The following is a 27,269-nucleotide window of genomic DNA, read 5'->3' as shown; positions in this document are numbered from 1 at the left end:
CAGTAGTCAGACAGTGGGGGGCAGGAGAGGCGCAGACACAGGGAGGGAGGTGAGGACAGGCCAAAATAGCATTAAAGAGAAACAGGGAGAAAGGTGTAAATAGGTGCAGAGAGGTAACAGTACACAGGTCAACAGAGACAGAGAGCGAGCATCATGGCGCTGATCCCCTCGCAGGTTCTCCGGGTCGCCATCCTGCTGTCTTATTTCTCCATCCTCTGCCACTACAAAGCGTTAGACATGCCGGCACACCAGACCTACGGAGGCAGCTGGAAGTTTCTGACCTTCATCGATCTGGTGAGATTTAACTTTTCATTAATTTAACCCGGTGAGTTAGCTGCACGAGCTGCAGAGTCTGTGCATCGTGTTGTGTTCAAATTTCAGTGATTATTCATCGTTTCCGCCTCTCAGCTCCCACTGTTCCGGTGTTTCATTCATCGTTAACCGGAAAGGAGGTCATTAAACTGCAGTCAGTCATAATACATGTGTCTGAAGTCGCCTTTGAAGCCCCCAACGTGGTTGACTGGTGAGCTCGCGGCGTACAGAGGCTGAACCGGAACAGGTGTTGTTGTGCAGAATGCACTCCTATCACGGGAGCGCGCCGCGCGTTCACTATTGATTGTCAATAGTGTCAACACACATTTTTTTTCTTTTTTTACACATATATAGAAATACAGGGTGAACATAAAAAAAAAATTAACATATACATATATGGTGCCTTCATTTGGGCTTGTGTTTACCATGTTCATGACATAAGCCCCGCCCCCCGTGTCATATTTATGACTTAATAAGAGGACATTTTCCGGAAGCTCCGAGTTGTGAGTTGTGACGTGTTTGTTGATATTTTCAGAAATGGCAAGCCATCCATGCTGATTCACCTGTGGATAGTAAGTTAATACATTATAATTTTAGTTATACAGAGTTAGTCGTTGAAATTTTATATGTCTGAAGAAAATGTTGATATTCCCAATGTCCTCATCTTTTTCCGCTGACAATATGCCGTTGCATCACCTGTATAATGTGCCTCGCTTGCTAGCTTGCTAAATTGTTAGCCTTGGTGGCCATGTTGCCACTGCTTAGCAGCTGTGCTCTCACGACTTAACCACTTCAATGCCAAGCATGTCGTGCACATGACTTTCCATGTCGTAAGTACAAGATCATGAGTTCTATTTCCACACAGCAATAGTGGCGCAGGAATGAGTGCTAAAAAGCGGTAATGAGTTAGCATTTCAGCGCTTTCAGTTCCCTCGTCTTGAAGTCAATTGTTTTTTTTATTTTTTGATAGAAGCTGAAATAAGCTCTGTGGTTAACACAAGTTTAAAATATGTTTATGTTTTGTTCTATGACATAAAATATATCAGTAAATATCCCAGTCTAAAATTCTGAGCCTTGAGGTATCTTGAGGCTAAATGAGATGAGAAGTTATGAGATTGTGGTGTTGTAAGTTTATAGCCTACCAGCTTTTTCAATTCTGGCAAAAACGTTCACACTTCAAAAATTATAAAAGTTTTGCTCATTTGTCAACATTTTCTCACGCAAAAAAAATGTGTAAGTATCGTAAACCTTCGCCATCGAGCTTATTTTATGCGGTAATCCGAAGTCCGTTGTAAAAATCCCATAGGCTTTTAAAGAGGTTGCATTGACCTTTCCAAAAAAAAACATTCCTAGAACACTATTGGAACTGGCACAATATAAGATTTTCACAATGCAATTATCGTGGCCAAAAAATTGTAATAATGACATTATTCCAATATGTATAAAAAAATCAATCAAATTAATCTTTTTAATTTTGTTTGTTGTGCGTTTTGTCGCCTGTCTTGGGCAAATGAATTAGACTCAAAATATGAGTGTAGAGAGTCGAAGAGGAGGACAAAGTCAGAGCAGAAAGAATTAAATCAGCGCTGGATTATTTACACAATATTACCATATGGGTATTACTACCATGATATTAATATTTCATTTTTTAAATACCGTGATTATCGTTAGAACCTGTGTATGCCAATATCAGTCTCAGTATGTCTCAGTTCCATCAGTTTGTGCATTTAAAACTGTAACTGTGTAATAATGGGGGGTTGCTGACATAAGTGTTAAATGTTCATTATCATTGCCCAAATATATAAAGATACATGTTTACTTTACATTTACAATACTTGAATCATAAAAGCTTCTGTATAATGTATTATGAATTCTGAAGTGAAAAGTAAATTTAAGACTTTTCACTATGATAACGAGTGAACACACAGCTCCCAGTCATCCCAAACAAAACACGCATACAAGCATTCACAAAGAGGCGGCTTCACTGGAGACTAATTCAATTAGCCGGTCATTCACAAAAATAGCAACTCAGCTTTAGCAGTAGCCTCACACAGTGTGTTTACTATGAACTCGCTATCACAAGCTAACCATTTTAGACAAATTAATAGCAGAAGACTCTTTCTATATTTATGTTTGAAGCAAAAAATCAAAGTACATTTTTTATGTTTTTTTAATGCCTGTTTATTTCAGTAATAAAGTAATGTATACTGTTGCTCAGCTCGGTATACTGTAAGTTTGAGTGGCTAGTGATGCATTCAAGAGGTCAACATTGCGAGAATTTAATTATTTTCATTCTTTCATATAAAAAACAAGTTTCTGTCTGAGGCTTTTTAAACTGAAACAGCAATACCTTAAACACTATCACAACTATTACACTTTATTGTTACTTTATTATTACACTGCAGTTATTTTATATATATATATATATATATATATATATACATACATACATATTGATTTATATGTTCTGAAATTCATCAAGAGATTCAAAATTTTGAATTTTAGATCTTTTTGCAGATTATTCCATGCCTAAGGTGCACAGTAGGAAAATGCAGTTTTTCCTGTGATCGGTCAAAACCAGGTGTACATTAAGAAGTGCGTGTGTGTGTGTGTGTGTGTGTCTGTGAGAAACAGCTGTGTCATATTTTCCACATTAGACCTCTCCTCCTGGTTAACTGTGCTGTTAATGACCTGTACACACCAGCAGCCAGGAAACACACACACATGCACACATGCTGCAAACATCTGGCTCTTAATCATGATGTCTGTCTGTGTGTGTGTGTGTGTGTGTGTGTGTGTGTGTGTGTGTGTGTGTGCGTGTGCGTGTGTGTGTGTGTATGTGTGTTAGTGTATAAACTTGTGCAACATGAAGCTGTACAAATAAGTGCTTACACTGATGCTGAAATGCTGACATCATTGCCATGAGATTAATTTCGCACATGCAGTCACTTTGGTTGTGGTTGATTGTGTGTGTTGTTACTGGTTAGAGCCTCATCGTTAGGTGACTTTGTACAGGAACCAATTATTTATGTAGCTAATCTTATTTAACTATAACTAACTAATTTTGAAACCTTGATCACCAGTAGCCTTCTTGTGTTGTGTTCAGACCCCCTTTACACACATTTACATCTCTAAAACCTAAGAAAAGTGGTGTGATTTCTGTCAAAAACATGAAGGAAAAGGCAATCAGTAATTTGACAGAAAATGTCCCATAAATGCAAGAAATTTGTAAAAGGTGAAAAATGAGAAAGAGTGAGAGAGAATTATTAATATTAAAAAAACAGAGGAAAATACATACATTAAATTTAAAAGTATAAAAAAAAGATATTTTTTAAATATATTGTTACTAATTATTTTATTTTAATTTTTTTACCTCAGGTCATTTCCTTGTTTGTTTTCATTTCTTCCTTTTTTATTTTAAATTTATGCTTTTTTTAGGTCATTTTCTTGTAACTTTTTTCTTATTTCTTGCTCATTTTTGGGTCATTACGTGTTATGTTGCTCATTGCCAATTTTCTCTGGTTTCAAAGGATTAAGTATCTGACTAATATTTGCATCCACACACAAGCATGCACAGAGATAACAAGAAACACAGACATCAAGTTAGATACTAGCTCAGTATTTGTAGGATGTGTACGTGTAGGATGATACACAAACACACACACACACACGTATAAGCCAAAATGTCTCTAATGTCCAGTCGACCCCACACTTATTGGATGACACCTGATCCTCCCGGTGGGAGATTAGAGGAGAGGAGGAGTGATGAGGAGGAGAGACGGGTGCATGAATCCTCTCCACGTCTCTCTGGAGAGGAGGGCCAGATCCATCCCTGCGAATGTTTTGATGAGAGTGTTTCATTACACAGAGGCAAAGGTTAAAATACAGAACTGGTTTCTCTCTCACGTATTTGTGGTGTGTTTGCTAATATTACGCATGTATAATTTCATCTAAATACAGTGTGTTTTTGACGAAAAGGTTAGAGAAAAGATTTATTTACAGTGGTTGCCTTCGAGGGAGCTAACATATACACTACAGTAGCTGACTGGAAATTATATTTCCTCTCATCTCTTTTAAAGACAGACTTACATATAATCAGCAACAATAATAATAACAAGAGATACTCGATGTTTTCTTTCTCTGAAATATTTTTAAAGTGGACCTATTGTGCTTTTCCTTATTTTCTCTCTTATATATGTAATGTTACAATTTCAGATGTTCGTATTAAACATGGACAAAGTGTTAAAAAATGAGCTAAACGTATGCAAAAAAAAATCATGCTAGGGCTTCAGACTGGTGTGAATACTCTGATTCTAATGTTTTTTTAACTTTGAGCCAAGCTGACATTAGCTCATGATGGCTTTCTTTATGGTCATCGGCTGTTGGCATGCTGGCAGGTGTTCACATTAAAGCATACGCTACTACGTGTAGCTACATGATAACATCAGACAAACACGTAATCTTGGTTGCTGATGTGTTAAATTTCTCCTTGATTTCGGCGTCCAGTTGTGAAGACTTTGGTTTAGAAGCTTTTATTGGGGATTTTTTTTTTATGGTAAAATAGTGCTGCTATACTCTGTAACAGTTGCTAAGACGTAGAGAGATGGAAGACTTGAAAGCACTGACCAGTCAGAGCAGAGTGGGAGGGGCTCTTGAAGGGGCTCTTTGCGAAATTGAGGGCATGGTTCTGAACGTGGAGGTAAGTGGTGGAGGCTAATGGTGCTAACTCCATAAACAGTGCTAAACAACAGCAACAGCGCTGAAAGATATAACGGTCTTAACCAGAACCAGAGGGTGGGTGCTACGCTTCCACAACAGTGTCATCCCAATATCAGCCGTAACCGTCCTATGACAACAGTGAGAGCAGCGGTGATTGGCTAGCCAGATGGATGCACACTCAGGGACTCACATGCTCTAACTTGCACGTTGGGCCAGACCATCTTACCTCAACAAAGCATGGAGAATAAAACACTCATACATCGTCTTTTACGTAACTACATCAACAAAATGTCACAACGGGCAGATCCTGGCCTGGAGTCAACAGGTCAGAGGTTTTCAGAGGTCACTACTGACACCATGGACGAGGAGAAGCTAATTATTGAGGTGAAAAAATTATTTATGACACCACACGTTCTTTTTATGAGGACAACCATAAGAAGGAAATGGCGTGGAACACCATATCGGGAGTTATGGGAGTGGATGGAGTTATTACTAACTTCTGTACTGATATAATGCGTCTGATTCTGTAATTACTGTGGGAACTCCTCAGTTTTGCCACTCCAGCTGATCGGTAGTGCTGCGCCGTGCCGCACTCAAACCGCAACCGGTAGGAGTTCACGGATGAGGGAGCACGGACGAAAACCGCAGCTGAGCAGTTATGCAACGCACATGCAAGCAGTGGAAATCCAGGGCAAGCCTTTCAGACGGAGCATGAATACAGGTGTTCCAACACAGACAATATGAGGAAAATAGTGTTTTTTGAACATTCAAGCATGTAAACATGTTCTAGTAGAAACCCAAAATACCAATTTGAACTTAAAAATAAGCCTAATAGGTCCCCCACAAGCTCCTCAGTGTCCTCACAGTGTTAAAACATATCTAAATCTGACTTATTTTTAAGTCCTTTCCATTTTATTCCAATATGAACGGCGTTCCATCGTGACCAGATACTTGCAGCAGGTGCAGGATGCGCTGCCTTTTAAAAGGAAATGGTAAGGTTGCATTTTCAGTATGGGAGGTCAAGTACATTCAAGTGGTTTAACTTTGAGAACACTGTTGCTAGGTGACGGGCAATAAAAGGGAAAAATTGCATTAAAAGATGACAGATGATTTTATGTTCACCAGATTTCAGCTTCAAGTACAGGGAAAAGAGTAAACTCCAACACTAGTGAAGGCAAACATATTCATTCTCCATGACAATAAAAAGGAGGTGTATGGAGTAAAATATCATGAGTTCATGAGTTCCATGTAAGTTTTGACATCAGTTAACCCTTTGAAACCTGAGCAAATTAGCTTGCTTTCTTTAAAAAACATCGCAAAGCCGCAAGTACCTTAATAAGGAATGGCCCAATAATTAGCAGAAAAGTAAAGATGATACCTAAAACTACTGGAAAATAGAAAAAAAGAAAAATATAAAACAAACATACAACCAAAAAAAACAAGAAAATATCCTTAAGAAAGTGTCAAAAAATTATTATTTTCTTCTTTTTTTGCAACACAATTTTTAATGTATAACTAAGAAATTGGTAAATATATTTTTCTGGACATTTTTCTCAAATTTTTTTCATTTCCTTGTCACTTTTTACAATTTTTTTTCTTTTTTTGTTGCAGTTTGCAGGATATTTATTGCCAGGTTGCTCTTTATGTTTGTTTTGAAAGAAATCAAACCATTTTTCTCAAGTTTCAATGGTTAAAATGCTTGTGAAAGGCATCTAAATGCAGCACAAGAAAACTGATGACGGTCTAGGGTTTGAAGGGTTAAAGGCTGAGCTGTACAGGGTCGCTTACAGTCAGTGGGGTGGACGATGCCAGATGTCTTTACACTTTGTGGTGAATAAACAGGGACCACAATAACACTTCAGCGGTCATATTTGCGTAACAAACTGGTTCTCCGGCTGGCTGTGTTCACACATGCTCGTCTCAGACTGAAGCCAGTGTCTGCAGCAGCCTCTCCTGAGGATGTTGACACGACTTTAGGGTAATGTATGAAATTAACGACTGAAGTAGCGGAAGGCGAGGCAGGTTATGGAAAAGTGGGTGCACCACAAAATGCAATGATTGCTTTGATTGCGGTGCAGCTTTTTGCTTCAGTGTGCTGCCCTGTCTCATCAACTCTTCTTCTTTCGCTTCCTCCTCTAAAAAATTTACCACCTCAGCCCCTTCGTTCTCCCCGTGTCTCTCTAGCTCTTTGAAGTGTTTGTCATGTGAAAATGTGTAAGCTGTTAAAGGGCTTGCTGAACTCTCCCCGTCTCTGTGTGTAGGTGATCCAGGCGGTGTTTTTTGGAGTGTGCGTCCTGATCGATGTGTCCAGTCTGCTGACTAAGGGAGGTGACAGCAGGGAGCAGGAGCGGCAGCTGAGGAAACTGATTGGCCTGAGGGACTGGATGATGGCTGTACTGGCCTTCCCTGTCGGAGCGGTGAGCGGATGGATGCATGCAAACACACACACACACACACACACACACACACACACACACACACACACACACACACACACACACACACACACACACACACACACACACACACACACACACACACACACACACACACACACACACACCTAATAGCCTGGGGAAGGATCAGCCTGGCTTGCAGGAATCAAAGGCTCAAGTTTGTGCGTTTGCAGTATAATCAGCTCTCTCTCCCTTTTTCTCACTACCTCTCTTGCCCTTCTTCAGTCTCTCTGAAGGGGGGCCCAGATGTTGATTCAGAAAGCTTGTCCTCTCGGATAAGTCTCAAAAACACATTTGTGGACTCAGTATGTGGAAGTCCCAAGTGTCAAGAGTGCTACATTTACACTTGGCTAGTAAAAAAATCCCCTTGTAGGTCAGGTCAGGACATCACAGAGGAACTCTTGCCTTCAGGCCTTTATCAGTAACTATATATGTGGTATTACAACAGAATCAGGCCATTTATTTGTTATCTGTCACATGAGTTCAGCTAGCCGAAAGCTCTCTCTCAAACAGCCGTCAGGTTTGAGGGTTTGTGTGACAGCAACAATAAACTTTTCAGCGGCTTCTCCGAGTTATATAAAGGATTTTTTTTGTCAGCAAACACACTGCTTGACAACATGTGGGAGAGGGAACCAGAGCAATGAGGGTGGTGCTTTTTCTGTTCAAAAATCCTAAAAATACTCCCACAATATGAGACAAGTCTCTTAACTCAACGGGAAAATTAATGGTGATGGAGATGGGCAAGTTGTTACATGTAAAAGTCTTTGTATAACTGTAACAAGGTTATTGTTTTAGGTTTTTGGACATGATAAACAGGGTTCCCGCAGATCCTTAAGAAGTCTTAAAAGGCATTGAATCAATTAATCTAAAAATAAGGCCTTAATTGTTAAAATGTCTTAGTCTTAGAAATACTAAGAAATGGGCACTAGGGTTTTTATGAATCTTTTTTTTCCTCATTTGACACTATAAAATCTCAAAATAAAGAGTCATTTTAAAAAGGAAACGATAAATTACCAAGTGCCTCTCGCATTAACGTCAAGAAAAAGTTATGTTTCATGTTACGATAAATAGGCTATTTGGGCAAAACCCTCTCTTACCTTTAGTAACTGATGTCGGTTCATGTTGTTTTTCCTTCTGTTTGGGTTTATGTAAAAATGGTCTTAAATTTCATTTCAAATGGCATTAAAAAAGTCTTCAAAAGTCTTAAATATTACTTGTCTTAAACTGTAGAACCTGTGACAAACAGCAATGAGTAATTATGAATACTACTGTTGCTACTACTACTAAAAATAATAATAATAAACAATCATACATTTCTGGTGAAATATGTTGTCAAGTATCGCTAATTTAGAAACCAGTTTATAAAGCTTACCAGAAGGTCTGTTTAGTAGCTGTTCTGGAGCTTTCAATCACATGGTTTTCATCAGCGCTGGAGCTTACCCAGTTTTCATGTTCAAATTTAAAAAAGAAAATTTTCAAGCCCATTCAAAAAATACTTAACCTTTAAAATGACCATTTGTAAATGAATTAGTCACACTGTGCCACCTTGACTTAGTGAAGAAAATGTTTTTTTTGGCTCACCTCCACTGAAAACAGAGAACATTGATTTATTGATTGATTGGTAACCAAGTATAACAACAGCAAAACATCTGTTTAGAAACTCTCACACCACTTGTGCAGTATAATCCAAGTCTTACCAGTCCATTTGCATAGATAAGTTTCACTTTCCGGCCAGTCACCCCTGATATGGAGTGGGTTTTACAGAATGACTGACAACATGCGGAGACTTTGCGCCCAATGCAAATATGCTGTGACGTCATTTTTGACGCAGGCACCCTCGCGCAGGGTACACTACAGCTGGCGTAAACCTCGCTCAGTAAAGAGGAGCGCCGTGGAGGCATTTTCGGAAAAAAAATAGCTGCAGCTGATGTGGAACCATCTGTTGAAATACTATTTTTAAATTCTGGTGGCAAAAAACACGGACACATTGATGCCACAACCCAAAACTCAATTCTGCAAGCTGAAATCTATTTACATTTGTCAGTTGCTGTCATTAATCGTGTCTAGATGCATTTCAATTTACGGGTGTTGATAATTGAAAATGAACTGAGAAGTTCAAGACGAATTTGAACTTGTGAATTGGCCTGCTGATGCCAGGCAAGCACAAAGGTTTTAGTGAGACAAAAGAGGAATTTGAAGATATCATCGAAAGCTCAACGAAGGAATAATTGATTATTAAAATAATAACGATTTATTCTTGAGGCTTGGTAGAATCTCAGTTAAATCTCATTGTAAATGAACAGAACAAAGGAAAACAGCGTTGAGTTGTCCTCTGTTGCTTCAGACAGCCAGACGGTGACCTCCGTCTGATCCTCGGGCTGTTCTCACAGCGTTAGCAGACTCCACTCACATGGTTCTGTCTCTCTCTCTCACACACACACACACTTACACACTTACACAAGTCCTCAGTTGGCAAAGTGCCCTGTAACTAATGCACTGAGGAACTGGTATGACTGTCTGACCACACTATATCCCAGTTTTCGACACACACGTGTACACAAACACACAGTCATGAATACTCATACTATACTCACACACTAACCACGCACAGTCGATAACTAACTGCCCTAAGCTATCAGGGTGCTAGTTAGGTAGCTGCCATAATGGAGGCTGCAGCACACACACCTATAGAAGCAGTCAGCTGGCATGGTGCCGTGTGCGTGTGTGTGTGTGTGAGTTGGGCACAGAGTTCAGTTTACACACAGTACAATAGACATGATTATCACCACAGCTAATGTCTGGAAACCTATCCTGACTGATATGGAAAGAGTGTGTGTGTATATGTGTGTGTGTGTGCCTGCATATGTGTGTAGTGACCTGGCACATGTACGGGTGGGCAGGTACATATAGTATATACCTGTGCATGCATGTCCATATGAGCATCTCTTTCTGTATAAGGAAGTGTGGAAACTAAAGGAAGTCAGTGTGTATGTGTGACTCACAAGGACAAATGTGTGTGTGTGTGTGTCTGTGTGTGTGTTTCCTGCCTCCACCGGCTTGTTGAAAGCAGAGAACATGCCGGTCAGGCTACAATAGGGGGGGTTGGTTCAGATGCCTCGAACTGGAACCCAGATGACAGTCAGGTAATTCCACCCCCGTCCTGCAGAACATGGTCTGGCGCGGGTCCAAACATCCTGCTGGAGATACATTAGACAAAGAGTTTGTTAGCTTATGGTGTGTGCAGGATATGTAGGACAGAAGGTTGCTGTAACAGCCCGCTGGCCAAGGGACTTGATGCAGCAGTCTTGTTGTTATAAACAGGGTTTTTATTTTAACAATTTAACCACCACCACAGTGTAGAAAGGTTTAAAACACGTTACTGTCCTAAATAAATACTGTACATACGGCTCCACTGAGAAATGTTCAAGTTCTTCAAACTATACTGAGGCAGCATGTTCTGCTTACTGCGTTCTTACAAACTAGAATTACTGACACTCAGTGTCAGTAATTGACACAAACCAGTCAAGTTGCAGTTTACATCCATGTCTGTCCGGACTCATGTAGCCATGATGTCACATAATTATTAAAATACAGATGTTGCTGCAAAGAATCTACATATTTTAACACATGGATGGTTCGCACGCATCACCAGCCCAGAAAAGTCATTACAGTCAGCACAGGATGGACACCAAAGACCGACGTCGCCTGACCAAATTTATTATGTTAAGGAACGGCTATTGTTTGCAAAACATGTCAAAGTGAAGTTTACCATTGACCTTTCTTCCACTGACCTGACCAACAGCAGGTCCATAATACACACTTGGTTTCAGTCTTTCTGTACAGCTGCTTAGCATTGATGCATTCTGTGTGCGGACTGCAGTTTGCTAACTTTGCATTTTCTTTTTCTCTCTCTAGTTTGTGGTGTTCACATTCTGGAGTCTCTACCTGTACGACAGAGACCTGGTCTACCCCAGACTACTGGACAACTTCATCCCTCAGTGGCTCAACCATGGCATGGTGAGTCCAACTATACTGATACTGCCATTGTTACAATGAACTTTAACTAAGATTAAAGTTAACAATGAGTTGCAAATGTACAGAAGACTTAAAATATATTAAGTAAATATTGCAGATGACAGTAGTAGATATATCATGACCAAGGAAATTTAAACGCATCTGCAAGAGATGTATCAAAAGATCTTGGATTAATATGAAATGGGAAAAGACCCCAGGGCACACACAGAGGAGGGATTATATAAGAGATTTGCTGTGGTCCAGCTTTGCAAACGATACCTGCTCCACACCTGCAAAGCTCAGCACCAGAACGAACTTATTGTTTGCAATTATTCTTAAATGAATTCCAGATGTACTTTGGAATAAAACGTGAACACTGGATAAGGGGTGTTTTTACTGTTCCGATGAAAAAGCAAAGAAGCCTTAAACCACGTTAAGTGGATGTGTAATAATGTGATTTAACAAATACTGTGCAGCAGTTTTAAGTAAAAAGCATTGTTTTCCCCCTAGACTGCTTTGGCCTAGAAGGGGGTGCTAACACAATGGCCACACCAAATTCTGTTCTCAAATTTACTTTTCAGAGTAAAGTTTATTTTAATCAGCTACTGTTCCAAACATTTATCAGTTACAATTTTGAACCAGTCTTTACACTGGCATCAATTAGATCTACCACGCAGCAGTTATGTCAGAAGAAAATATGTCACTTTTAATGCTGGTTTGCCTGTTAGTGGTGTCGTGGAGAACAATGAAGGCAAATAGCGTCACTGAACTGTTTTAAACGAATATTCTCTGGTCTAGCTCAGCTGAAAACACAAAAAGTAGAATCAGTCAGCATGTTAGCATGTCGTTCACTACTGAACCTGTTTGTAACCTGCCCTGACCTCGTTATCTTCACCTCACCTTTTCAACTGACTTTAGTAGTTTAGATAACAGACACTCAACTGTCCTGCTGTTAACCAACAATACTTCTCACTGTAAAGAATATTTGCTGTTATATTTGACATTAGAAAAAACTTTTTTTGACTGGCAGTGATTCCTGGCGGCCCGCCAGGCATTTACAAATTATTGGGGAAACCCTGGAAAGTATTGGCATAATTAGGATTGGGATGGGACACATAATTTTTTTTGCGGCAGCCCACCCTGATTAAAACATCAGCTGCCACAAAGAGATTTTCTCTTTTTTGAGCTGGACCATCCATTAGGAGTGCTGTTGAAATGTATATACTGTTCGGTCATTGATTGCAACACACTCTCAGAGTGCAGAGGGCACTCTGGGCACAGATGGAGCAGCAGAACATCAGGCACATTAAAGGTGAAACATAAACGTTCATTCTGCTGGGTCTAAAAGTTTGCATTCCCCCACAGCAGTTTCTCCTCTCATCCATTGACTTAATCCAATCAGTTCAGATCGGATCAGATCAACTCATCAATTATCTGCATTGCGAGTGACAAACTGCTGCTGAGGAAATAAAGAAGAAATGGAGAGCTCTGCCTGTGCTGCGAAAACCTCAGAATTTAGAGAGGGGACACATAATGATAAAAAGGGACACACACATTTAAAAGAAGTAGAAGAAATACTAAATAAAGGAATTATAAAAAGGACACTGATTAAAATGAAAATTTAGGACTGCAGCGTTTTTTTCGGGTTGCCTGCGTCTTATTTGTTTTAACCCATGCTGGTAAATTTACATGCATGTTACATGCAGTTTTTGTAGGCTGGATTGCTGTCTTAGAGGAAGCTGGAGAAGAAGCACATCTAAGCGACCTTGTTCCACCTGCTGTGGTACTAAAATGATAAATTGACTGATGGTTCCTTATATTACAAGTTCAGACAGCCTGACATGTAAAAAAAAGTCTTACATGGGTCACTACTCGTATCAGTAGATCATAACCTCCATAAAGTAATTGATAAATCTTATCATTGGTCAAAGCTGGTGCTGGTGAACCTCTGAATTTGAATACAGTCAGCAGCGGATCGCTGGCTTTGATTTGCCATCAAGAGGAAGTGGGTTTAATCTAATGTTTAGACAGCGACTGACACGCCGTGCGGCGTGTCGACTGACTGATAACACAGTCAGCTGTGTGTGCGCGTTTAAATTGGCCTGTGAGATAATCAGAAAATGTTCCAGCACTTTGTCTGAAATATGCAAAACCTCCTTCTGAAGCTTCCTTCTGCTAGAACACAGTGCACAGAGCAGCTGAGGGGAGGCCGTGTGTCTGTGTGTGTGTTGTGTTTAAAAAATGATCATTCCCGTAACGCTACTTTGATTGAAAAAGACAAAGGCAGTGTGTGTCTGTTTGTCTCCTCTCATACTCCAAAAGATGATGTAATTGCTAAGTGGTTGCTATGGCGCCGTTGCCAAGGACCAAAACAACCAGCACACCGCCAACGGCCTTGTGTGTGTGTGTGTGTGTGTGTGTGTGTGTGTGTGTGTGTGTGTGTGTGTGTGTGTGTGTGTGTGTGTGTGTGTGTGTGTGTGTATGTGTGTGCGTGCGTGCGTGCGTGCGTGCGTGCGTGCGTGTGCGTGTGTGTGTAAGACAGAGACACAAAACGTGAGGAAGTTTGTGCATACGCCTTTGTGAAACAATGTGTGTGTGTGCGTGCGTGCGTGTGTGTGGGATGGGAGAGACGGAGTGTGTGTGCTAGTCCAGTATGGCTGTAAATATTTTTCGGTATTCCATGGTATCACTGTTGTTTGTCTACACTGGCTGCCACGGCAACCGTGTTGCCATTCCCATTGGAGGAGGGAGGGGTCGAGTGATGTAGATCAGGGAAGAAAGAGTACAGTATCTGAATGAATCTTTTTAACAGTCAGGCCAATAAAGTAATTAGAAGTGAATAAGTGGAGGTTTTATAAAGTTCACAATGATCTGTTGTTGTCTATATTACTAATACTTGAAACCTGAGCAATTTGGCTTGATTTCTTTCTAAAAGAAAAGTAACAAAAAAAGACAGAAAATGACGTGAAATTTAAATTTAAATTAAAAAAAATACATAAATAATTATAATATTTTCTCTGTAATCTAATTTTAAATATATAATTATAATAATTATAAACAAACCTTTACTGATGTTTTTCCCAAGTAATTTGATATTTTTTTAAATGTCTCTCTTTTTTTTTAGTTTAAGTTTAAGTTTTTGGTCATTCCCTTGTCACCTTTTTATAATATTTCCACAATTTGCAGAACATTTTATTCCAAGTTGCTGATTGCCTTTTTTATCATGTTTTTGAAAGAAATGCTATTTCAAACATTCAAATACTTGCATACGGTGTCTGAACACTGTGCAAGAAAACTGATGTCCATCCATGTTTTAAAGGGTTAAACTCTAAGATTAATAACTTAGGTTACTTAGTAATATTGTCCTTCATGCCACGAAGAAACACTGTTATCACCAGTGAAAGATCAATAGACAGCACTCTATGGAAAATAATCTACTAAACATCGAATACAATGTGTTGTTAATCTCAAGGTGCATGACTATCCACCCATTTTTATGTGCACGAAAAAAAGGAGTGGAAATGCCAATATTTTAGAAAAATCTCTAAATAGAGCAAAAAAGTTTTCATGGTTGAAGGACAAGGAAAAGTTAGTGTATCAATAAAGGTAAATGCAACTAACTGCAATGCAAACAGATTCAGCAAACAGAATAGTCATGATGTACCGTGATTGATTGCGTCCGCCACTGCAGGCTTTCTTTGTCACCTCTGGATGGATTTTAACACACTTAGGTCTGCACACAGGACTGTCAGCAGAACTCTTCTAAGAGCACAGAGCAGTCATGTTAGTTGCTCAAAACTCTATTTTCTTTATCCATTGTGCCCTGCATTATTATCATAGACAGTTGAATAAAAATGGGCAACTTGACAGCTCCCCAAAAGTGAAGCCGAAAACATCTTGACCGCTCACTGGCTGTGGTCACAAATCACGCCCCTTCAGTGTTAGCGGATCGGACATGGGCCAAACTTAAATCTCAAAGTACATGTCACATCAGTTTTATTTCCTAAAGATGGTCTCCATCATTTAAATGAGTTATTATCATACTGGTGTTTGATCAAGTTTTAGTTTTTAGTTTTTTTAGATTTTTGGTTTTGATTAGTTATTCGATGCTTTGTGAGAACTTTCTCTCTGGTGTTGCAGTGAAAATCATTTATCACATGTTTTGGGCGATGAGCCTCAGCATCTTCAGAGAGTTTTAATATCTGAAAGTTTTTCTCACAGTTTGTGCCTCTGGTTTAAACCAAGCATTGCTTTCTCCATTAGATAATGTGATTAAGGGGTGGGGTCCCCTCTGTTCAGTGGTGGTTACTAAGAGAATAACAAAACAAAACCTTTACTAGAAAGTGTTTTTTTTAATATGTGAATGTGATCCAAAAAAGAGTCCAAACAAGCATAGCAAAACTAGCATGTTTGTGTCCATCTGTGTGTGTGTGTGTGTGTGTGTGTGTGTGTGTGTGTGTGTGTGTGTGTGTGTGTGTGTGTGTGTGTGTGTGTGATCGGTTACCCTTGCAGTTCAAAAAGGCATACCCACAAAAACGCACATACACACACAGTGAGGTTTCTCATAGCAACAGAGGATTATAGACTCACACTGAGCCTGACGCCACTGACCTGTGACACACGCACGCAAGTACACACACTTTTTTTTTCTCTCTGTGGTTTTGTTATAAAAGCTGCTGGCCAAGGATCAGCTGTTTGTTAACATCTGGTGAATCATTGTTGGGTACACACACACACACACATACACTTACAAACAAACCTGGGATCTGTTCTTAACCTTCTGTGTTCTGATTCATTCGCTGCGTTGTTTTTACCTTTTAGGCTTTTAGTGACTCACACAGAATAAAGCAGCCTATTAATCATTATTAATCCTCCAAACAGACAATCATAAACTAACATAATACTTAAGACGTGATTGATTTAACTATAAGCTGTTGTCATTGTCAAAAAGTAAAAGTAGATATATCAACTCTTGACAAATGAGATCATAGACAGGTTTTTGAGGTAATTTATTCACTGCTGTTTCAAGAAAAAATGTTTATAGAGTTAATGCTTTTTAGCATTAACTATATGAAGATGATAAGAAATTCTAAAATAAAGAAACTACAGAAATTAATGAGACCATTCACCTTAGAACAAATATAAGAATTATTTGTGTTTTCCTCTTATCTGTAGTTCTATTTATTAATCTAGATCCAAGCGTGAAAAAAAACAACAAAAAAACCAAACAGCAATGACTCTTTCCAGAAATCATGACCCGCGTAACTCAAGAAAATCCACAGACCTTGTTGTGAGCAGTTTCTTGTAGGAACTATTTTCTTTCTGTGGCAGTACATCCGCCAACGGTATCACCACCACATAGAATGAAGTGTGCATCTACTGCTAGCTCACCTAGCACGGCTGAGCTAGCAAATGGTAAAGCTCAGCCAGGGAGGACGCCATCAATTTGTACATCTTTCACTGCACTTGCTGTTCTATGAGTAGATGCACACTTCCTTCTGCACAGTTATACGGTTGGTGGGTGTGCTTCGGTAGAAAGAAAGTAGTTCCTACATGAAACAGCTCACAACAAGGCTTGTACATTAGAAACATTATACTTTCTTTGTAATGATAAACAACAGTGCTTAAGAATTAAAGAAAAATCTAGATATAATTGCCAATGTCAGTGAATCAAGTGTACGAATAATATTAATAATAAGAAGAATATAACATGGGAGCATCATTACCAGTCTGTCTCTCTGCTGAATGCTGACATTTAGTGACTTCAGTCACAGCGGTGCTGCAGGGCTCAAATTCAGACTCAATTTCTCTGAGTGTGTTTCTGAAAGAAAGTGGAACAGGATTGTCCCTCTGTGACATGATAAGCTCCTTAAGTTCGAAAACTGTTGAGCAAAATGTCAACAGGAGACTTTTCATTTGGTTTTCAGAGTTCAAGTGGAGTTCACTTTAAAAACCTTTATCGGAGCAACAAGCTCTGCATCAGCTGCTGCTCTTTGGCCTCTTAAACTCTGAAGCACCCACCAGTGGATTCATCTTTATAATCTTATGTGATGAAGCCAAACATTTTTTTAACTTTTATTTCAAAAGCCACAAAAGTTTATTTAAAATTCTACTGAGGATACAAACGTTTCCAAACATACCAGATGTGTCAGCCTGACTTAATAGAATATTCCCATTTGATGTTATGGAGCAGCTACAAAAATAAGGTTTTGTAGGCTTAAATATCACTCAGTGTAAGCTTTAATAAAATGATCGAATGAACAGATACAGATATTATCATACAAATGGGAAATCTAAATGTCAATAAACTTAAAAGGAACTGAACTGGACATTTAAAATGGAAAGAGTCAGGCTTACAAAATTAACTGGCACAGCACCACCTGTGGCAAATTTGGCAAGGATACTGGTGGACTCACGTGTTTTGTAATTACTGCCAGTGCAGAGGAATAAATCTCATTGATGTACACATCAAGTTTTTGAAAGCCGATTTTGAGCAAAAATAAGCCATTTTTACGAACTGTGCCAGAAAAGAAGTTGCAAAAACATACTATGCCAACAAGAATCCACGTTTTAATGTGGAGTTTGCAGGCTTAGCAGACGAGCATCACTAGACTTTTGAGTTAATTTATTCAATAAAGCTGTTTGAAGGTCAACTGTGGTGCCTTGCTCAGGAAAAAAATTCCCAGTCATGGAAAATCTGGAAAAGTCATGGAATTAGTAAAAATCACTGAAAGTTTTGCAAAAGTAATGGAAGTTTGTTGGGTGTAATGAAATTAATTGTTAGGTGTAGTAAGTTAGCGTCAATATGCGTCAGCTTAAAGCTGGACAGTATGTGCTTTCAGCATCGACAGTGCAATGTGCAGTACTTTCTTTAAAAGACGTGCAATGTCGTGTAAGGCAAGTTTTTAGGACAAACTTGCACATTTTTCTGAAATGGAATTTGTATTTTTTATTTGTTCTTGAAAAGTCATGGGAATTTTTAAAAACTTTTGTCCATGAGTTTAACAGCATGTAGTGGCGTACGAAAGACTACTACTACTTTTTTTTCGATGGTCCAGCCACAACTTTCAGGTCACAGCCTCTGCTTCTTAGAACCATCCCAGAGCAAATCTATTTCCGATGCAACGGTCTCAGTTGTTCGTCAAAACCGGAGGATATTTGACCCCGCGAAACCTGCCCTCAGCCATGTGACCCCACCCACCCCCAGCTGTGTATCTCTGCGTGAAATGGTTTGTCCCATTTTTAGCCCCAGACCACAGGATCGAACCACCGCTGTTTGCCGAAGAGGGGGGATTTTCCACAGAGGCAGAGAGCTGGCTGCTCGAGAGAAACCACAAACCTCGGGGGGGAGACAGACAGAGAGAGAGAGAGAGGGAGAGGACAACAAAGAGAGACCTAGAAATAAAAATAGAGAGAGAGGGACGTAGAGAATAAAGGGAGTATTATTTACGAGCCGCGAGTCCTCTGAACAAAGACTAAACTTAAACACGGCCGAGACACTTGGAATTCCACTGAGGCACACTGGTTAAAAGTGCAGCGTCAGGATGTTTGTGTGTGTGTGTGTGTGTGTGTGTGTGTGTGTGCGTGCGTGCGTGTGTGTGTGTGTGTGTGTGTGTACAGTATAATGATGGGAGGGAAACCTAGAATTTAAGACCCCAGGAGAGAGAGCTATGCTGTCCTTCTCTGAGATGTTGTTACTCTTGTTAGTTTGCACATACTTGGCATCTTCAGACTGACCTTTTAAATCCTCAGAGGGAAACCAGAGATGCTGATTGGTCAAAGAAAGGTTGTGACACAATGACCTCGTCCTTCGGTGTACAGTGCATACAGCGCTCTGCTGCATCAAATACACACAAGTGTGATTTTCCTGTTAAATCTAGTAAAAACCTCTGTGAATCGCCACTCAATGTGTTTAAATGTGGCGACAGCGGTGCCAAAATGAATTAATATTAAGAGTTTCTCTTCAGATTTTTAGTATTGTCAAGAATGTAGATTAACACGAGGCACTGAAACTCACTACAGAAACTAAAACGTTCATGGTTAAAACGAGGTGACCTGTTACGCCTGTGCAGCAGCTGAGTAACATTACACAATACTTACTTTTGTATTTATAAAACACATGAATGAAAGTAACAATCAAAGACTTTTTACTCCACAAAGTGGTTAATGTTTTCAACCTTAAAAACACAGGTCACCCCTCAGTTTATAGAGCTCACCTCATCTGAAATAAAATAAAAAAAACAAAAAGAAAACTCTAACATCAGAAAATTGTTACAATTCTTGACATCAGAAAGCATTACTTTTCACTTTCTGTTTACTTAATTATGTTGCAGATTTAACTTTTAAAGGATAAAATTAAAAAAAAATTACATCATCAATCCACACTTAATAACACACGACAAAGTAAAAAATAATGTGTCTTTTTTTTTTTAAATCCAAAAAGTAATCTTACCTTTCGCTGCAGCTTTCCAAATTGTTTAGGTGTACCCGGTTTGCTTTAATCATTCTTTAGATGCATCTAAAACTCGATTGGAGTCCTCCTGTGGCTAAAAGCACTGATTGGACAGTTCAAACAGGCTTATCCAGTCCAGGGAAAAAGGAGCAGTTGTACTCAGTGGAGAATGCATCGATTTGAAGTGGCTTAAGGTTTGTATTGACCTGCTAGCTTTCAGTCCAAGCTTCAAATGCATTCCTACCTGAATAGTAAAGTATATACTGAGCCTTTTTTATCTTTTAAGGTGGATTCATAGATGTGTATTAAGTAGTTCTGGAGCGTATGCATTTAGCTGCCACATGTCTACATTGCAGCTAACCTGCCCCTCCTTAACAATGCAGTTATAAAAATGACTAAACATTTAACTACAATAACTAAAATAACTAAAATAAAAAATATGTAAAATTTATTGAAAGATCAATATAACAATGCTATAACATGACCACAATGAGCACGAGTGCCCAGCTGGTACAGGTGCATCGATACTGCAGAAAATAAGTACTGAAACTGTTTTTAACACTCAGAAGTATCGATAAAGTGATATTTTTAACAACACTAGAATCTAGACTCCTAGTCCTTCATATTTCAAATCTGAAGATGTTTGCTGCATCAAAAAAAATCAAGTTATTTCAAAATGTTCAATTCAAAATGTAATTAATATCGATGGGGTTTTGGATGAAACTGGTTGTATTCAGTGTTTAAGTTCAGTTTGTTTTTTTGCCAGAAAATAAACAAACACTTAACCAAACCTTCCTTAAGGGTAAACTTTGGTATTTTTTACCTTGGACCCCATTTTCCAATGTTTTTGTGTCTCAGAGACTAAATGGAACAACAGTTTTTGCTGTTGGCCCAGTATTAAGTCTTCAGCCTGTGTAGTCCTAAAACAGGCTGTGATGTACCCACTTGGGGCATTGTCAATGTACGTACACTAAAATTGCTTCTTTTTTTTGTTTTTACCACTGACAGACTCAGATTGTTATCATAAGTGTCTGACAAAGAAACAAACCATTTCTCCTTACCTCTCGCTTGATTGGGCTCTGTTTTGTTAGCTTGTCTACGTCTTGCACGTGGAGTCTCGTTCTGAAGTCTTGTAAGTTGAGTTGGAGGAAGGCAATAACAAAACCAAGCAGAATCAAGCAAATGGTTAAAAAAAATTCTTTGTCAGACAATCTGAGCTTGTAACTGGCATAACAAGCACTTTTAATGAACGGAAATTGACAGGGCACACCTGCCCCAAGTGGTTACATTGCAGCCTGTTTCACTGCAGCCGGCTGGATCAGTCTTTTCAAAAATTGACGTTCCCAAGTCACAAAGACACAACAACGCGGGAAAATAGGGTCGTTGTTAAAAAATACCAAAATTCCCTTAAAAACTGCAGCCTTTATACCTTATTCACTCCAACAGCATCAAACCAATCACTTCATCATCATTTCTAACTGTCAGTCTGGGAGTAATTAACAGATGGAAAAATCCCAGTCGTTTTTTTCACCGCAACATAACGAGGCCGAGCGGCTTGACGGCTGGAGACAAAAGAGCTTAGCAGCCTGACTTCGCCCAGGGTGAAGAGTCTGACGTGCACACACGCACGCACGCACGCACGCACGCACACACACACACACACATTGGACTACAGCTGTGCTCCTGAGAGTGCAAATGAGGTAAGAGGTCTCGACTCTGCTGAGACGATCATGCCTGCGGTGTGTGTATGTGTGTGTGCGCCATCTCTGTTGCTGTGTGCCTGTGTTTTGTATTTGAGTGTCCCCTGCTGGACAAAGACAGGAGTTCATGCCTAAACTGTTAACACCTCCCGCTCATTTGTGAAAGTCAAGATTCACCTGAGAGCAGTTAATCAATTCAGCAGACATGTGCTACTATGCTGCAGACAATTAAAAATGATCATTTGCATGAATTTGCGAAAAGCTTTTGCAATTTCTTCAAACACAAGAAGAATTACTTTTCTAATGTGCACAAGTCAGTAAAGGATGTGGAGGCTAAATAAGTCGAAATGTGCAAAAGCTACTGAGAAAAATTGTACTTCCTTATGTTTGACTGAAAACAAGACAGATAAAGTTAAAAGCACGCAGGGATCAGTACTGGTGGAGGGTTGAGGGTATACATACTGCTGTGTGTTATTTTGATGCAGTGTGTTTGTTTACCGCTGTCTGATGGTGAGTCACAGTGACACTGATTAAACACAATTCTCATGTGTGTTTAAGCTTCACAGAAAATAGCAGCACATGTCATGACCCCCATTAAATTTGTTTAGGTGGATTACACAGGTGTGCAAACACACACGCATGCATGCACACACACACACACACACACACACACATAGTTTATATATAGGGGTGAATGAATCATTCAAAGACAACAAACTTTTACTTTTTAACTCTGGTAACCACTGGAGTTAAAAAGTAAAAGGTTCCCAGAAAATCCATCCAAAAAGTTAATTTTGTGATCTTTTTTTAGATTTTATATTTATTTTAAAAAAAGTCTCTTTCCTTTTGTCTCTGTCACTTTCTCTTTCAGCACACCACTGTTCTTCCCTTCATCATCATCGAGATGCGGACCACCCACCATCGGTACCCCAGCAGGTCGTGGGGTCTGGCGGCTGTGTGCTGTTTTGGCGTGGGATACATCCTCTGGTACACTCAATAAACACCACATACACTTCACATCCAGTTTTGGTTAAAGCAGGTAGCTAAGTGCCAGATACATTTAGTAGTATGGTATAGATAACATGTAGATTTGTCTCGTTTTGGCTGATTTATTTGTACTTGGTGTAGAATTCTTTTAAAGGCCTTGTAAGTTCAGTTAAGCTTACTAGGCTTTAAAGGGACAGTTCACCCCAAAATCAAAAATATGTGTTTTTCCTCTTACCTGTAGCGCTATTTATCAGTCAGTCAGTATTCTTGTTGTGTGAGTTTATTTATTATCTGTTTAGTTCAGTTTGATTTTGGTTCAAATCTTTTTGGTTAAGCTCAATTTTGGTTTACGGTCCAATTAATCTTTGCTTTGTTAGTTTAAGCTTAATTCAGGTGAAGTCTGGTTTATTTTAGAACTTTCTGGTAGGGTTTTAATGTAATTTCAGCCTAGAAGTTTGAGTACAATAAAACTTTAAAATGGTTGAATCTCTAACAATAACTGTTGTGTCACATAAACCAAGTCCAAAATGTATTCTAAATGCAAAGTGACTTTCTGCGTCCCCGCCCACCCAGGACGTGTTGGGTGCACCAGGTGACAGGGGTGTGGGTGTACCCGGTGCTGGAGCGCATCACTCCGCTGGCTCGAGTCGTCTTCTTCAGCGCCATGACCGCGGTGATTTGTATTTTCTACACCCTTGGAGAAATCCTCAACAGCTACATCTGGGACCAGCCACAGACAGGTACACAATGCACATGCAACCAAAACTGCTTTAATAAACAAAATGAGTTTAGTGTTTTATTTCATTTATTGTCTGACTCTTTTTAATTAGTTTGTTTCCTCTTTTGGGTCGCTTTGCAGTGTGAGCAGTAGTTACTAATGCTGGAAAAGCAACTTTTTTTCTGCAGGATTCTCTACCATTGAATATAGCTAGGAATGCCCTCTGCCTGAAATGGCCTGTGATTGGCCGAAATCTCCTGTCACAGGCTAGATTTGTCTGAAAACAGTGAAGAGGAGGCAAACAAGTCAAGTTTTCTCCCATTCCACTTGAATTGTAAAGATTCCAATGGTCAAAAAAAAACTCCAAGTGAAAGCAATGTTTTTTTGTTTTTTTTTTATCAGTCTAATGTCTTTACATAAATAAATACTGATACAGATATTAAAGATGTTATATTAATATATCCAGTAAAAGAGTCTTACACGAAAAGTGCTGCTACACTCATTCTCAAGAGCTGCCAAAACATCTGGAACCGATGGCAAGGGCAGAGTCCAAAATTAGGATTTACAATTAAATTGTGCCTTCGAATGTCTGGAGTCAAAAATTGTCATGCAGACTGAGGAGAGCTTCATTCTCACTCAAAAGTTCCGTTGTTAATTAACTTTACTGAATTTTGTTGGTCAGTCTGAAAAGTGCTTAAAAGCAGAAACAGACGAAGCATGTGCAGACGGGCCGCCTCCTTGTTTCCCAGTCTCTCACACACACACACACACACAGACAGACAGACACACACACACGCACAAGCATGCGCTCTCCCCCGTCCATCTGCTCAGCAGGTCGGCAGGTAGCACTCCACCCACACCAGAGACATAAATCTGTGTGTGTGTGACTTTGTAGACAAGAAGCCTGCAGCCTTAGTCTCGAGTTTTACTCTCACTTGAAATACCTCCCACACACACAGACACACACACACACACACACACACACACACACACACACACACACACACACACACACACACACACACCACACACACACACACTTTAACACTTTGCTGACTTCACAAAGTTCACTCTCCTTTCTCTCCTCTTCGTCTCTTTCTCTCAGAAAAGATCAAAGGTGAGTGATCTTCCTTCCACTGTGCGGGCATCGAAGTCTGCCTCAGTCGGACAGAAGAGGACGAGTCGTGCCCCGCCCACCCAGGACAGCACAAGAACAGAAAACAGGTGACCTCTCTGGAAAAGACCATTTACCATTGAACTGTACTCAACAACAAAATCATAGAAAATCATTGTTTAACTGTACATATAGAGGGAAAAGGCGACGAATGCAAGCAAATCAAAACTCATCTTTCCTTTTTTCACTGGCAAAAACTAAGCAGCCGTGTTGCATCTGGCTTTGTTATGTGGAGGACAGTGGACTAAAACACAGATCTTCAACACACACACACACACACACATTAACAGTATTTGTTATTTGCTTTTCTGGTATGAACTACTGATCAAAGTGAATGAATTCCTTCATCAGCTACTGCAAAAGTACTACATTAATAATGTGTTGAACATCATCATGATTATTATTATTATAATTATTGTTATTATTATTATTATTATTATTAATATTACTATTATTATTAATATTATTATTATTCATCTTATAAGTCGCACTACATGTATGGAAGCAACTTGATGTTGGTATGAAATCAATAAAGCTCGAGTGGAAAATATTTCCTGTCAGTCGGTCCGGTTTGGATCCAGAGCAAGATCTCAAATTTTGACTCTGTGTGGAAATTTTCTCAGGTAAGATGAGCAGTACACTACACCATGGATACTCAACTGGCTTTGCCCGGAGCCTGGGGGCCATTAATGACAAGAGGCCAGGGGCCAGACGCAGCTGCCCTGCACAGGTCAGGTGTACACAGTGGTGTTTATAGCAGTTGAGGGCATTTGGTATTATATTGATATTATATATGATATTCTATCGAGGCCAGATTCAGCCCTTGGGCCCTAAGTTGAGTATCATTGCACTACACCTTCATGAGTCTGACACATATTGTCAAATGTGCGTAATCTTAAATATGGATAAAACTTGAGTTTTCATATAAGGGACCATCCTGTGTTGTTCCACTGAAAAACAAAGCAACATCTTGGGATTGGCTAAGTGGGTGACCTCAGCACCCAAAAATGTTAGAATAAATGAGTTGCATTTAATGATCTAAGACTTCTTGTATGCAAACAAGACTTTGACTTTTAGACTTTTCAAAATGTTACACAAAGCTTCACAGATGCTTTTGCTTTGCCAAAATGACCCTTCCACCTGACAGGTGCGGCATATCAGGCTGCTGATTACAGCGACCAGCCCGAGGCACAGGTGTAGTGATGATGCTGTCTAGTCAGCATCTTGATTTTCCACACCTTTCAAGTGGATGGGTTTTCTTGGAAAAAGAGAAATGCACATGAAGAAACACAGTCAAACAAAACTGTGCACAAATTTGAGTGAAATAAGCCTTTTTTGTGCACAGAAAAAAATCCAAAGAAAGATCCAGGTAGTTCTAGCTGCCTAAACCAAATCAGACCTCTACCACACAGGTAGGAACTTATTCTTTCATTCAGACAGGAGAACTTGTTGATGCACAGGTACTATATATGTATGTGTGTGTATATATATATCATTGTGACTTGCATTTGTCTTATTTTAATGAAAGCCATATCTCATGGTGGCTTTGATGGAATTTCCTCAAATTTGGGAACAACTTCCACTCGGGTGTGGAATGGAAATTCTCAAGTAAAGTGCTAGTATAAGTTGTACCACTGGTCACTGACTAAATGTGTGTGTGTGTGTGTGTGATTAACACAACATGAGACTGATGGCCTGGGTTTCATCAGAAGATGGATTTCTCTCTCTCTCTCTCTTTCTCTCTCTCTCTCTCTCTCTCTCTCTCTCTCTCTCTCTCTCTCTCTCTCTCTCTCTCTCTCACACACACACACACACACACACACACACACACACACACACACACACACACACACACACACACACACACACAGACACACAGTGGCTGGGTCAGAGTGATGAAAAGGGAAGGAAATTTCTTTTAAAATTTCACCAAATCCAAAACCTAACTGCTTTTCAAGCTCTCTGTCACCATGGAAACCCAAACCTCAAACACAATTAAGCACAAGATGAACAGCACTCACACATCCACTGCTCTCTATAGTGGTACTCTGTCAGCTGGCATTCTCAGTCGAAATAAAGCACGAGAGTGAAAAGAAAGTGGTATGGAGACCTGTGTCATCCAGGTGCGAAGGATCGCAGGCATGAGTCCTCTGAAAAAGAGAAAAATGAACGTCTACTGAGCGTTTCATTCCTCAACCTGTGCTGAGCAGACTGATGGAGCAAGACGAACACCATTTCCTTTTCTTTAGGCTGTAAAGGTTAAAAGCAAGAAACCACAAAACACATCAACACTTCCTGTCAATACAAACCAAACTCCCACTGTGTGCCGCAGTGAAATAATGATAATAACAATTTTTTAAAAAAACTGTATTTTCTCTGGCAGTTTTGTTCTTTCACCTTTACACAATATGACATCTCATATTACACCGCCTTTTTAAGTGTTGGGAGGTGTGTGTAAATGTGTGTGTGAGACTCGCACTGTCAGTTTGGAAAGGAGAGTTTGACACAACACTGTTCATTAGCGGTTAACAGCTAACTCGGCTCTGCTCTGCGTGTGTGTGTGTGTGTGTGTGTGTGTGTGTGTGTGTGTGTGTGTGTGTGTGTTGTCTCTTCATTAACACGTCAACTCCTCCACTCTGAGGTGACACATTAAAACATTCTGGAATTTTCTGCTCTGCATTAATTAGCATAGATTTACATGCTAACGAGCAGAGAGGAGCTGGACCCCGGCACATGT

At 39.6% G+C, this 27,269-nt stretch overlaps 1 protein-coding gene across 2 annotated transcripts; it reads left to right on the top strand.

Moving 5' to 3' along the window:
• On the top strand, positions 1 to 25,082 carry aig1 (androgen induced 1). Of its 2 annotated transcripts, none has more exons than XM_088089507.1 (6): positions 1 to 294; positions 7,293 to 7,448; positions 11,403 to 11,504; positions 22,525 to 22,640; positions 23,214 to 23,380; positions 24,464 to 25,082. In XM_088089507.1, exons 1-6 carry the CDS (start codon positions 154 to 156, stop codon positions 24,481 to 24,483), a joined length of 702 nt encoding a protein of 233 aa, XP_087945633.1. In that variant the 5' UTR covers positions 1 to 153; the 3' UTR covers positions 24,484 to 25,082. The 2 variants fall into 2 exon arrangements, with proteins under 2 accessions (XP_087945633.1, XP_087945634.1); XM_088089508.1 differs by lacking the exon at positions 1 to 294 and adding an exon at positions 777 to 884.
• The last annotated feature ends 2,187 nt before the right edge of the window (positions 25,083 to 27,269 follow it).

The sequence above is a fragment of the Plectropomus leopardus genome, chromosome 16, assembly GCF_026936395.1.
Source record: "Plectropomus leopardus strain MGB_pleo_1.0 chromosome 16, ASM2693639v1, whole genome shotgun sequence".
Lineage (NCBI taxonomy): Eukaryota > Metazoa > Chordata > Actinopteri > Perciformes > Serranidae > Plectropomus > Plectropomus leopardus.
Note: the sequence above shows the minus strand (reverse complement) of the source record. Positions and strands in the feature narration are given on the sequence as shown.